The 12,585-nt window shown below is 40.5% G+C and overlaps 1 protein-coding gene across 2 annotated transcripts; it reads left to right on the top strand.

Moving 5' to 3' along the window:
* The first annotated feature begins 1,046 nt into the window (after positions 1 to 1,046).
* On the top strand, positions 1,047 to 10,654 carry LOC101851341 (BTB/POZ domain-containing protein KCTD12). 2 transcript variants are annotated; one of them, XM_013081096.2, is made up of 4 exons: positions 1,047 to 1,391; positions 2,948 to 3,079; positions 5,245 to 6,081; positions 6,177 to 10,654. In XM_013081096.2, exons 1-3 carry the CDS (start codon positions 1,306 to 1,308, stop codon positions 6,038 to 6,040), a joined length of 1,014 nt encoding a protein of 337 aa, XP_012936550.1. In that variant the 5' UTR covers positions 1,047 to 1,305; the 3' UTR covers positions 6,041 to 6,081; positions 6,177 to 10,654. The 2 variants fall into 2 exon arrangements, with proteins under 2 accessions (XP_012936550.1, XP_012936549.1); XM_013081095.2 differs by having other exon boundaries at positions 5,245 to 10,654.
* Positions 10,655 to 12,585: the final 1,931 nt, after the last annotated feature.

Raw genomic sequence — 12,585 nt, 5'->3', positions numbered from 1 at the left:
CATACACACACATACACACACATACACACACACACACACACACAAACACGTGTACAAACATTTGCTGGTTTTTTTGTTAGTGTAGAATGTAGAAGATTTTACGCCCTGTTCGACATAATTTAAATCGTTTATGAGGCAGTCTTGAACCCTACCTTTTGGGCCACGCGGGGCTGAGGGGGGTCCAACATCCCAACAGGAAGACGGAAATACTCATTAAAAATTCTACCCACTCGGGAACTGAACTAAAGTATGTGTCATGCAGGGGCGAAGCACCTGATCTCTGCACCACAGACAGCGGTTCGTTAAGGGCGGCACCAAAGTCTACAATTCATTGTGAGCTGTAAGCTTTCAGGGAAGCCGATAATGTTGTTGAGTGTTCTAGGGTATGATGGGGTAATGATAATTAATTGCAAAGCGCATACAGCATGCTACAGAGCGTAAGTATGTGCTGGGTATGAAAACAAAAATACAGTAGGCAAGCGCAATGGGCTTCATGCTACTGGACTTGTCTGTAAGAAGAACAAAACCCCAATGCATCACTTAGAAGGGTCGATGAAGTCATGTTTCCTTAAAATCGCACGGATTAGGTCTAGTGTTTATCTCGAAAAAGGTAATTGATATTGGCAGTTTTAAGTCGTACCTTCCTTGGATTTAAAGACTGGCTTTACATAATTCGTTTGAGCTCCCTCCCCCTTTTTAAACACAATGTGTTTTTAAGGCTAACCCTGATTTAGTGAGATACAGTATCCTAGTAGAAAACAGAGATAACAGGGTTAAAACAGAGTCGTACATTATTGTTTGCTTTTTTTTTCTTTTTTTAAAATTCCCATTGCTTAATTTATTTGGTCTTTCATTTTTTCATTTCTCACTTTACTATCTATGGACATTTTTTCGATATCTATTTTCTTATTTAATCAGTATCCATGAATACTCCTTAAATAGACCAGCATAGTTATTTGTAACGGTTTGCATAATAATACATATTTTTACAGCATGTATTTGTTATGTATCAGATTCTATTTTTAGGTTGAGAGTTGGAAGGGGGGGTATGAAGTGCGTGTGAAGGGTGAATGGGGCGTGTGACCAGAACTAGCTCCTCGAGCTTCATGAACAAGTAACCCAATTCATGAGGGCAATTCAGGATAGATGGGCCGTTGGGTAGATAAATAGTGCGCGGCCAACATGCCTCCCCATTACCCTGTATCTAGGTCATCCGAGTAATTCTCGGACAGATCGGTGTAATTGATCTCGTGATTGATTCCTTCCTGATCTCCCTTCCTCTCCCCAGGCACAGTTTCCCGTGAAATGTCGGAGCACGTGACCGGAAGTAGCAACATGACTCACGAGAATTCTTCAGTGGTAGAGCTCAACGTCGGAGGCGTTTTCTACAGGTGAGGACCTTAAGGGTAGAATGTTTTATGTGGGTTCAAATATATTATCAACACAATAAGGTTAATAAAAAAAGGGGGTTGGGAGCTCTGAGGTTTACACACATCTCTGATATGACCAAGCTGCATCGGCAGTATCTCTTGGAACTCTCCAAGAACAATCTCTTACATATTCGAGCTATTTTCATCTATTATAGTCCATGCAAGGGGTAAATTGTACTTCAGATGGAAATCTAAATACTCGAGATTGTATTTTATATAAACGTAAACAAAAAACCAAAAGATGCAAATTTGAGAAGGCTGTTAACGTGAACTTAAACCCATCATTCGTAAAATAAGTGAACGAGTCTTTCACACACGTTACCCCGACGATTCAAATGTGGACCTCCATATGAGCAGCGACGCCGGATGTACGTAGTAGGTTAGGTAAGTTCCTGTTGGAGGGCCCAAGTATACTCTTACCGATGGTGATGTGGTCGTCATTCTGGGGACTGTTATGGTCGAGCGAGGGCTTAACAGAGATGTTGGCTGCTCTCGTTGTTGTGGTCTCTTTTTTCTCAGTGACACTTCGATTGCAGTACATTTCAAGTACAGCCGACATTGTGCTTACGCTGAGAGTATAGTGCGCCCGTGTCGTTCACGGTCGCACTCTGCACGGCGGCACGGGTCTTGAAAGGGAGTATTGTGAACCCGTGCGGAAGTCTGCAGCAACCATCTATGGCCGCAGCACTCGACATGGCGCTTACTGGTACTAAAGTAGGGTACTAATGATCTAAACTGAAAGGGGCGACTGTCTTGGGTTGGGTTTTTTTAAGTAAAAAGGAAGCAAAAAAAATCCCATTTGGAAATAAAAATGTTCCTGACACTGTCAGGCTGTTGAATTCATATTCTTTTTTTGGGAAATAGATTTTGTCTCAAAAGGCGCAAACGTTCTTTTTACAATCAATCTATACATGTAATTGTAATTGTAAAAATATGTCAAGACCTAATCAACACAGGGGGCTCTCGTGGCCTACAGGTTAAGGTGTTGGCCTCTCATTCAAAGGTCCCGGGTTCGATTCCGGGTAGCGACCAAAAAATTTTCTTCTCTAAAATTATCTCCTTTCACATCCTTTCCTGATCTCTAACAATGTTCTGTTGTCTGCTTTCATTTCCACTTTCTGCCCCCACCCCCTCACCTCCTTTGCCCCCTCCTCTGGGCTCCTGACTCTTTCTGCAGCCTACTGCTACTCCTTGGCTCCTCCTAACTGCTGTCTTTCTGCCACACCCCTGATCTTCTGGTAGGAAAGATCTACACCTAGCCTTCTCGGACAAGGGCGAAAAATCTCGGAGGGCCCGTGTGCAAGTTGCGCACGTTAAAGATCCCTTGGTGGTCTAAAATCGATAAGAGTAGGCTTCGGCCGCCACCCGGGCAAAATTCAAAATTTTCTACCAACGAAAAAGTATTAGGTGTGTCTCGCGCGCTCATATGACCTTATGCAGTTGCGAGCGCCGTAAAACCCTATACTAAACAAACAAAAATCAACACAATTTAGGTAATCAATCTCTGTATCCCTCAGCACAAGTGTGGAGACGTTGAAGAGAGAGCCCGAGGGAACGCTGGCCAAGTTGTTCTCTGACAGTGGCAAGATGAAGGCAGCCAGAGACGCCAAGGGGAAGTACTTCATCGACCGGGACGGCGTTTTATTCAGGTGGGTTTTATTGGTCTTGGAGATAGCAGGCTGTGGGTTTCACGCCCTTTTCAACACTGATAGGTACACATGGAAAATGATGGTAAAAACTCAACACTGAAAGGTATAATTAAAGAGTGCCAATAAAACTCAGCACTGATAGGTACAACTAAAGGGTGACTGTGAAGTCTAATCCCCGCCCCCCCCCTTTCTCTCTCTCTCTCTCTCTCTCTCTCTCTCTCTCTCTCTTTCTCTCTCTCTCTCACACACACACAAACACACACACACACACACACACACACACACACACACACACACACACACGCACGCACACACACAAATGTCGTCAGGATGTGACGTGGGTTGTCTATTGGCTAAGCTCTCGGAATTGCAACAGTGGGGTCATCGGTTCTAATCCCCCCAGAGGTCCGATTTTTGTGACCTTGAAAAAAATAGGGCGGGGGGAGCGAGAGGTGTTGGCGTGGTTATAATGTTGATTTATATTTCCTTTGTTGTGGTAATGTTTTGGCCATCGGCTGTTTTGAGAGGCCTGCTCAGCACCCTAATAGTGCGAGCAGCTGGTTCTTGGATGTTATAGCTTGTCGCCATGCAGATAGGATGTCCCGCTGGTAATGCCTGTAGTTCTCGCCAGCATTTAACCTTCTTCTCCCTGTTCGACTGCTTACTGTTACCGTCAAAATCATGAATACCTTTTCTTTTGAACCAGTGTCTGTGGTGTACTGATTAAACTCTTCGCTGTTGCAAGCAAAACTACGCAAGGGAGAAGTGGAAATCTTTATCTGTTGTTGTGAAAATGCACATTAATCGCCATCATGACTTAAACATAATTTTGTTGACGTGTAAAAATCGTATATCTAACTTACCCTTATTGACTATGCAGCCTAGAGATTCATTATTATTAAATCAAATTCCACAAGGACCTAAAGATACACAACGAAGGTCGCAGGGGGGTCATTTATCTGTGCATAGCGTGTAATGATATAGGCCCTTGAACAATCCAAGTGGAAAACCGAAAACGGGTGATTCGCAACGGTACAACAAAATTTCTAGTTAAATGGACTCACATTATCATCTCGGCCGAATGATTCTTGGAATTCTGTGTTTTCTAAACCACAAACAGTTTTAATCAACTTTTAGTAATGTATGTCAAGAGGTCTTTGCCTTTTTCTTATTCGCAAAATTGTGTTATAGCTTGTTCACTTTCATGTGACAGTGTTTAAAACAAAATTTATAATAAATTGCTCTTTTTAATCTTCACAAATCTTTGCATACGAGCCTAAGAGTTGGATGACCTACGTAATCTAAAAGACTATTAATTAAGGTCACTGCAAAGTAAGGTTCCTACACGCTTTCTTTGATGTAAGCTTAAAGCAGGTAACAAAATAATAGTGAATTTACAGCATACACCTAAAACACACAAAAGTTGACATATTTTCTTCAACACTTCACGATAACGTTCTCCTTAAAGACGCTATTCAAGAGATTAGGTGGGTAATTTTCCAGACTCAGTTTAACACCGAAATGAGAGAGCAGGGTGGTGTGATTGTCTCAAAATTAGAAATGTGTAGGCAAGGTCACTGCGAGTCATTTACTTTAGTAATCCCGTGAATGCATCCAAAGAGCGGTTTTTAATAAAGGACCCAAAGAGAAAACTTTTTATTACTGGATCAAGATTTCTCCTAAAATATTTTCTTTTTTTTCGGACGCTGGCCTGCAGAAGTGCCATGTAATGTTTCGTGGGCACAGGTACATTCATAATTGAGCTAGAATTATCTTTTACGACGGTCAGACGAAAGTGAACTAGCAATAGTGTGAGTCTCTTTGTACTCAGTCAATCAAGAAAAGGTACAGCTAAAATAGTTTTAACTTGTTTGCGTTATGAAAGGGGTACAACACACAAGAATGTTCTTTGGACATAACATTTATTATCTAATAGTTTCAAAACTAAGAAGGTGTTTAATGTTCGCATACCTGTGGATGGTGAGCACTCTGGCATTGTATGTTCTTTCTTTAATGTGTTTATGTTTCAGTCGTTTCTGAAAGGAAAGAATCGGAAGCATTTACTAATACTTGAATCTCTTACTGGGTCATTATGGCTATTACAGTGCTAAGTCGTGACTCCCCATAACTGACAAATCAAGTCTGTAAACTTTTATTGCCCTCAGATATGTCCTCGACTATCTCCGAAATTTGAAACTGGTTCTCCCAGAAAACTTCCACGAGAAAGACCGGCTACGCCAGGAGGCCGAACACTACAATCTTCCAAACCTGGTCAAAATGGTGGCCGCCCACCCGTCGTTTCGCTCCGCCCACTACTCGCAGCTTCCCTCCCTCGGCCACCCGCAGCACGACAATCGGTATCATTCCCTGATGAGCAAACACATCTCGCCCCTCCCATCGACCGCAGCAGGAGGAGCAGGGGCCGGGGGAAGTAGCAGCTCCTCTACCCAATTAGACGCCAGTAGCAGTGCCGGGGCCAAAGGTCAAAACTTATCTTCTTCAGAGACACTGGCTCCCGACACCGCTGGAAACGCCACCTCCACTAACAACACTCCGATGACGTCAGCTTCGCCTTCTGGGGATTCTCGAGGCTCCGGCTGTATCACAGTCGGATACCGGGGCACGTTCGCGTTCGGCCGTGACGGTTTAGCGGATGTGAAGTTCCGCAAACTGAGCCGGATTATTGTCTGTGGAAAAGTGTCGCTTTGCCGTGAAGTCTTTAAAGACACGCTGAACGAGAGTAGAGATCCAGACAGGGGTGACAGCGATCGCTACACAAGCAGGTTCTTTCTCAAGCATTCGTTTTTGGAGCAGGCTTTTGACATGCTGCTTGAAGAAGGTTTCGAGTTGGTCGCGTCCTGTGGTTCTGGCACCAACAGCGCCGGAGAAGTCAAGCCTGGTCTGGATACGGAAGAGGCAAAATGGCAACATTATAACGAGTTTATCTTCGGAAGGCGTTGAAGATGAAACAATATAGAAGCATTTGTGGGGGAGGACAGGAAATAGCACTACATGTGTTGCCATAGAGGATCCTTGTTAGCTGGAAGACTGTCAAGACGCTTGTGAATAAGATAGCATTTGTGGGGGAGGACAAGAAATAGCACTGCATGTGTTGCCATAGAGGATCCTTGTTAGCTGGAAGACTGTCAAGACGCTTGTGAATAAGATAGCATTTGTGGGGGAGGACAAGAAATAGCACTGCATGTGTTGCCATAGAGGATCCTTGTTAGCTGGAAGACTGTCAAGACGCTTGTGAATAAGATAGAGAACAGAGGTATGTTTTCAGAGGCATCACCATCTTTAAGGATTTGCCGAGCGAACTGTTCAAAGCATTTACGATCAAATGATGAGTCTATGCTTTGTTTAAGTTGTGACGGTTTTTTTCAAAAAGCTTGATATAACAAAGTTGTTATATTACCATAATGAGACCTTTTGCTGAAATGATGGTATGTTAAGTACCACCGCAATAATAATTGGAAGCATATCATTGTATGAGCTCTGTTAAAAGTTCAAGGCTGTTAAATATAGCAGACTTCCTGTATAAGAGAGTTTGAGATGTTATCACGTTATGTTACAAACAGTATCTTATGCAAGACTACAACTAAAGGGACAGAAAGATGATACATTGACCCCAGAGTGAGTTTTGGTGATGAAGTATTTCATGGCCGATTTGGTACAAAACATGCCAAGACCCGTCTCCTCAGTGTTCTAATTGTGTCCATGGAGGCTTTGCACATTTACGGTATTTAGATGCCCAGCACGGAGACGGAATGAGAGCAATATCTAGTTGACGTTAGGTATTATACCTTATAACAATTGTGAATATGATGCTTACATTATGTGAGATGACACCCAATAACGATTGCGACGATCACGATGCTTACATTATGTGAAGTGATGCCTATTAAGTATTGTCAGTGTGACACTAGACTTTGTATGATTTGGAAAGACGGTACTGAACTTGATAACGATGCCTTGTACGAAATTTCGTTGAACTAAATGAATCTTTAGCCATTTGTTTTCTTTTTGCTAGACGCCCCCGGGCCCTTTCCCCAAAACCACACACACACTCACTTACACACACTCAAACATACCCACACACACTCACACACACACTCTCTATCTCTCACACACACACACACGCAACACATATATGCATGCAAATATACACACTCAAATGTATACACACTTCACTAGGTTAAATAATATCATGTCGCTTTCATAAATATAGTGAAGGCGGACAATTTGCCCTTGTGCAATTGTTAATAATAGATCCCCATCATTAGAATTTGTACTAGATTGTGTTTGAGTCCTGTAGCCTGGCGTATGATCCTTATTAAAAGCTCAAAACGGTCTTCAGCAAAGAACTGAGTAGAACTGAGCCATAGATAACACAACAGTACTGTCTTTAAGAAAAAATAGGTTGCTTTATAACGCATTGTAGAAGCTGAATCTTTAAAGACAGAATGGAAGCACTACTAGAAAAGTTGACATCGTGTTGGTCTACAGTGCGCATGACCTTTGTACGAACCCTAAATGTGGCGTTCTCAATTAAACATTGTTCTTTGTGGGAATTTCAAATTTTCCACTCACTTTTTCCGGTCTTGCAGGAGACAGACATTTAGTTCGGATGTCCATCTTCTTGAACAACAGTAGCATCTAAAAGGCGCTCTATCCCATTCAATTATTACCAACTCTCCCGAAAGGCAGACGTTTCTACCCAATTACTCTTCAGAAACAAACGTATGATAATAGTTGTGAAAATTGAGGTGTATTTAAGGGATTCAGAAATTTACAACACTTTGGGTTGTCATGTTCATTATGGACTGCTGTTTCTTAAAAGTAATCGGTTTTGTGTAAAATGCTTTTCCAGTTTATAATGTTATGCGTATGGTAATGCATAATTATGACGCTTTTATGGCTTGTAGTTTTTGTAAAGTGGGGAAGATCGATGACTCGTATTCATGTTGCATACATATGTATATGTCTGGGATTGCATGACACTGTGTTATTATGAGCGTGTGTGCTAGTTGATATGATAACATTATATGTTTGTGTTTTGCATTGATACAAATGTGCAAGGTGCACCATCTACGATTGTCGCTCACTGTCTTTTTTTTTTTTTTTTACATGAAATCACAAACCTTGTGAAAACTACAAATAAGAGGAAACAATGTAAGAGACAGCAATATTGTTGGTGAATCTTACATTGTTTGAAATTGGTCACAGATGGGAGTTGAACTGGTCAGGTGAACACGAAAATGCAGTTAGCCTGTCTGCCAGTTTCCAAAATAGCGTGCTGTACTGTATTATTGTTCTCTTTAAACCTATGAGATATGATCATAATTAAGTGCAGTGTAGTTAAGTGCTTTTGAGAAACGTTGCTAGAAGAGCTGGAAGCGTGTGTTCTATCCGAAAAAACGACACCTTGAGAACAGGAAAGCAGAGATAGAAAGTCAATTAAGAATAAGCGCTCATCTTGAGTTGTTGTTTTTTTCACCTTATCTAACAGTACGCTGATTCTTTTGATGAACACATAGACTCTTCATCTTGTACACAAAGAACGAGGGTTCCATTCCTTTACTTGTGGAGTGTTTCTGCCTTTTTACTGGGATATATCCAATGCAGCACGAGGGGACGTTAACAGGCAGGGACAAAGCAGTAAGTTTTCTAGATATTCTAGACAATTTTATACTGTGTGGACTGGGGTGCAAACAATCTGCAGGATCAACAACCTCGGACACAGAAGACGTGAGTCTTGATTGATTCCCAAATGGGGAAGCTATTTTATCAAGTATCCATGTCTGTGCTCTGGGTTGCAATATCCCACTTTGCCCAGGTTTGATCTTATCAGGCAGAGTCGAAGCAGGCAGCCAGCTACTAGATAATCCAAGTTCTATCGATGAGGATGTAAACATCTGTTGTCATTCTGAGACCCTTTATCAAAAGACACCCAGGGTTGTCGATGGGGCAGTTTTCCATGCCCTTCCTCTGGCACGACTAGGGTCCCATCCTTTTCAATAGAAGAAACGTAAATGATAGCCACATTCCATTGTGTGGCTGGAATTTTAAGTAGTAAACGTTGGAACATTTGGTGGAAATTTGGTGACCGATACTGTTTACACCTCTGTAAACTATTTTCATTGTCATATATTTTTGCATCATTTGATATGTTAATATGTCCATTTACTGGAATGACTGCTTCCTTTTGGAGTGAGCTGGTTCATAAACTTTGTCGAAGTAACTAAGCAAATAATGTTATTTTGTATAATACAGTAATTAGACAGATTTCCGCCATGTTTCCTCTTTTTAAGATTCTTATGGTAGTTTTGTTTTCTGGATTTTTCCAGCCATAAATACACTAGCATGAATACATACTTTGTTATAAATTACAATAATTGCTTCCAGTATTCTCATATTCATGACATTTATCATTCGCGATCACTCTCTTGCGTTGGGTCTGTTTGCCATGCGTTACGTGGTTTTCATAAAATAATGTAACCGCTTGTACGAAGTGTGACTGGAGGATTTTTTAATTAGAATACTTGAAGTATAAGGGTTAACAGCCTCTTTGGTATAGTGGTTACCTTCAGCGCAGCTGCATTCAAGAGGTGTGAAATTAATTCAAGTTGGAGGTAACCTACTCTGATTTATAAACGAGTGTCTCCGTATATCTGTTAGGGTGTGGAATTACCCATATAGACAAAGTCGGAACAACCCGTTTTTGCAATAATTTATGGAGTCAATTGGGACGTATGTTAATTTTTGTTGTTTTTTCAAAAAAAAACAAGCGCGGATATATACAGCCTTTATTTCCTGGCTCGCAAAGCGAATAACTGTTTCGATGTTGAAACTGAACAAAAGTTCTTAAGATTTGAAGAATTTCAAGTGGTGTTTTTGTACCCACAGTAACGTCTATTGAATTCGCTGACTTTTTCAGTATATTATGGTCTGACTCTGTGTAAAAGTTTAAATTAGTAAATGAAGCGATGTGCTGGTGTGTGCTTGGTGGATTTGGTAGATATGCAGTGTTGTCAACTAATGAACACTATCGCTTTTCCTTTTGGTGAATGTTAAGTATGGAACTCATCTAAGTATTGATTATATCATGACCATTTGTTCTATTATCACTGTCATTTTTCTTCTTTTGTTTCTTCTTCTTCTTCTTCTTCTTCTTCTTCTTCTTCTTCTTCTTCTTCTTCTTTCTATTATTTTTTTTTCAATGTTATTTGGGTGTTAGTGCGTACGTATAGTAATAGAGTCACTTGTCGTGAAGAAAGTCATGCTTTATGCTAAACATCATTGTAAAGGAGTGGAGATGCCATACGCCATATCAACTTTGAATTTGACCTGCCATACTTTTTCATCTTTCGCTTGCAAATTCTGACGTTTAGATACAATGTTCTATTATTCTATGAGCGTATACAATGCACATCTAATTTACCATAGTCATCATAATGTGAAAGACATCCTGAGCACAGGGTTAAAAGGTTCCTTTTGCAATGCATTTTTGATGTACGAAGATAAGTAATCTTTCTGTTCTGTGCTCTGGAAATAAACACATTTACACTTAAGTATTACAATGAACATCATTGGAACACACACACACACACACACACACACACACACACACACACACACACACACACTGGCGATCTGCCTCTCAATATTAAGCAATGAATTACGACTGTCTAAGAGACCCAATGCAATGAAATGTGTTACTTTCTAAATAATACACAACAGAGAGTTCATGAGACGTCAATAACTATAGTGATATGCGTTCGTATACCGACAGCTTGCTTCAAGACACTTGTATTCCGCTTTTGTAAAAGATGAGCGTTACTCTTTACCGACCGTTCGATCAATCGTGGACACATTCGGAGTGAGAGTTCTCAGCAACTACTCTTTGGGGGAGGGGGTGGGGGGGTTCTAAGCTGACCACCTTATTTGGACTGATGCTTTTGTAACCGCATGATCTATTAAAATGCATGTTAGACAGCTTATCAACGCCTGGATAATTAGTTACGCGTTCTCATTATAACAGCGAAGTCGGGAGTTTTTAGTACCTAAAATGATATATAATATGTATCTAGAAAATAATTGAAACATCTCAATGCTCTACCAGCATGAAAGTTCTAAAATGTTATGTATGGTCAACCCTTCAATATGACTGAATGCTGGACAATTACTAAAGACAATGGGAAAAAATAGAAGCGGCAGAGATATAGCTTCTTAAAGAGACTGCTGAGAATATCTTGGAAGGAAAACAAATCAAATGGGGAAGTACTTGAACTTGAAGAAGCCCACGTGGCCCGCTCGCTGATGAAAACAATCAGGAAAAGACAAATGCAGTTTTTGGGACACCTAAAGGGATATGAAGACCTTGAACATCTAGCTCTCACTAGAGCAACTTACTTGGAGAACCTTAATGAATTGTTGACAATGAAGGATCAGGGTAATGTTGCTTTTCTGAGAGCATCCCAACGGAGGTGTGAATGGAAAACCATGATCGCCCATGTCTATCGCAGATCTGGCGCTTGATGATGATGATCTAAAAATGAAGTAAAGCATTGTTACCAACTACAGTAAAATGTGTGTTTTAACCCTATCCGTACTGTACCAAACATGTTTATTGGCACGGATGAATTCAGATATGTATTACAGACTTGATATCTGGACAGGAACACATACGTGTCACTCACTGGACTCACGAGGCAGGGACAGGAAGCTTGACCTCTGGAGAATGGTAAGGGGAATTAACCCACATAACTAACATGATTAACAATCAACAAGACTACTGATTGTTGACCTTTGAAACATTCTTAAAGATTCGTTACACGTACGCCCTGGGATCATTTTGTACCCCAGGGGTTGTATTCTTCACATTTTAGAATACTTCTAGTACGAAAATCGCTTTGAAACTTTCAGTATTTCTCAAAAAATCATTTTGACAGACTGCTATGCAAAAGCGTGCGGATCGGATTAGCGTGTAAATCTCCTCTTTGGAAAGTGGTGGCACAGGGTTCCCCATGTCGTATGGATACGATAGTATAACACGACGTACGGATAGGGTGAATAGTGAAATAGATAACCGCTTATTTCGAGCAATGTGCAGTTGTTTTCATCTAGGAATTATTCCCTGAGGTCACGAGTTGTAAAGGCCAGCGGGGGATCACGTAAGACAAGAGGCCTGTTTAAAAGTGCAAGCATTTTTAGGTTTTGGAACAACACAGCAGACTCTGTGACAACACGTTTACCCCATGTTTTTTGGAACGAGAGAGCTGAGCAAGCGGGTTCGTAATAATAATGATGATGGTGATGATGATGATAATAATACATATGATAATAATAATGATAATAATAATGATGATAATGATAATAATAATGATTATTTTTTTATAATTAGACCAATTACTAGTATTGTTATCATTATTATTATTATTATTATTATTATTATCATTAATATTATTATTATTATTATTATCATCATCATCATTATTATTATC

The sequence above is a fragment of the Aplysia californica genome, unplaced genomic scaffold (genome assembly GCF_000002075.1).
Source record: "Aplysia californica isolate F4 #8 unplaced genomic scaffold, AplCal3.0 scaffold00115, whole genome shotgun sequence".
NCBI classification, from domain to species: domain Eukaryota; kingdom Metazoa; phylum Mollusca; class Gastropoda; order Aplysiida; family Aplysiidae; genus Aplysia; species Aplysia californica.
This window is presented reverse-complemented; position numbering and strand designations above follow the sequence as displayed.

What these genes read in the sequence shown, in the direction of transcription:
- LOC101851341 (XM_013081096.2), top strand. Translation starts at nt 1,306, where the DNA reads ATGTCGGAGCACGTGACCGGAAGTAGCAACATGACTCACGAGAATTCT. An exon ending in GTCGGAGGCGTTTTCTACAG is followed by an intron (nt 1,392 to 2,947) that starts GTGAGGACCTTA and finishes TGTATCCCTCAG; the next exon opens with CACAAGTGTGGAGACGTTGA. An exon ending in CGGGACGGCGTTTTATTCAG is followed by an intron (nt 3,080 to 5,244) that starts GTGGGTTTTATT and finishes TATTGCCCTCAG; the next exon opens with ATATGTCCTCGACTATCTCC.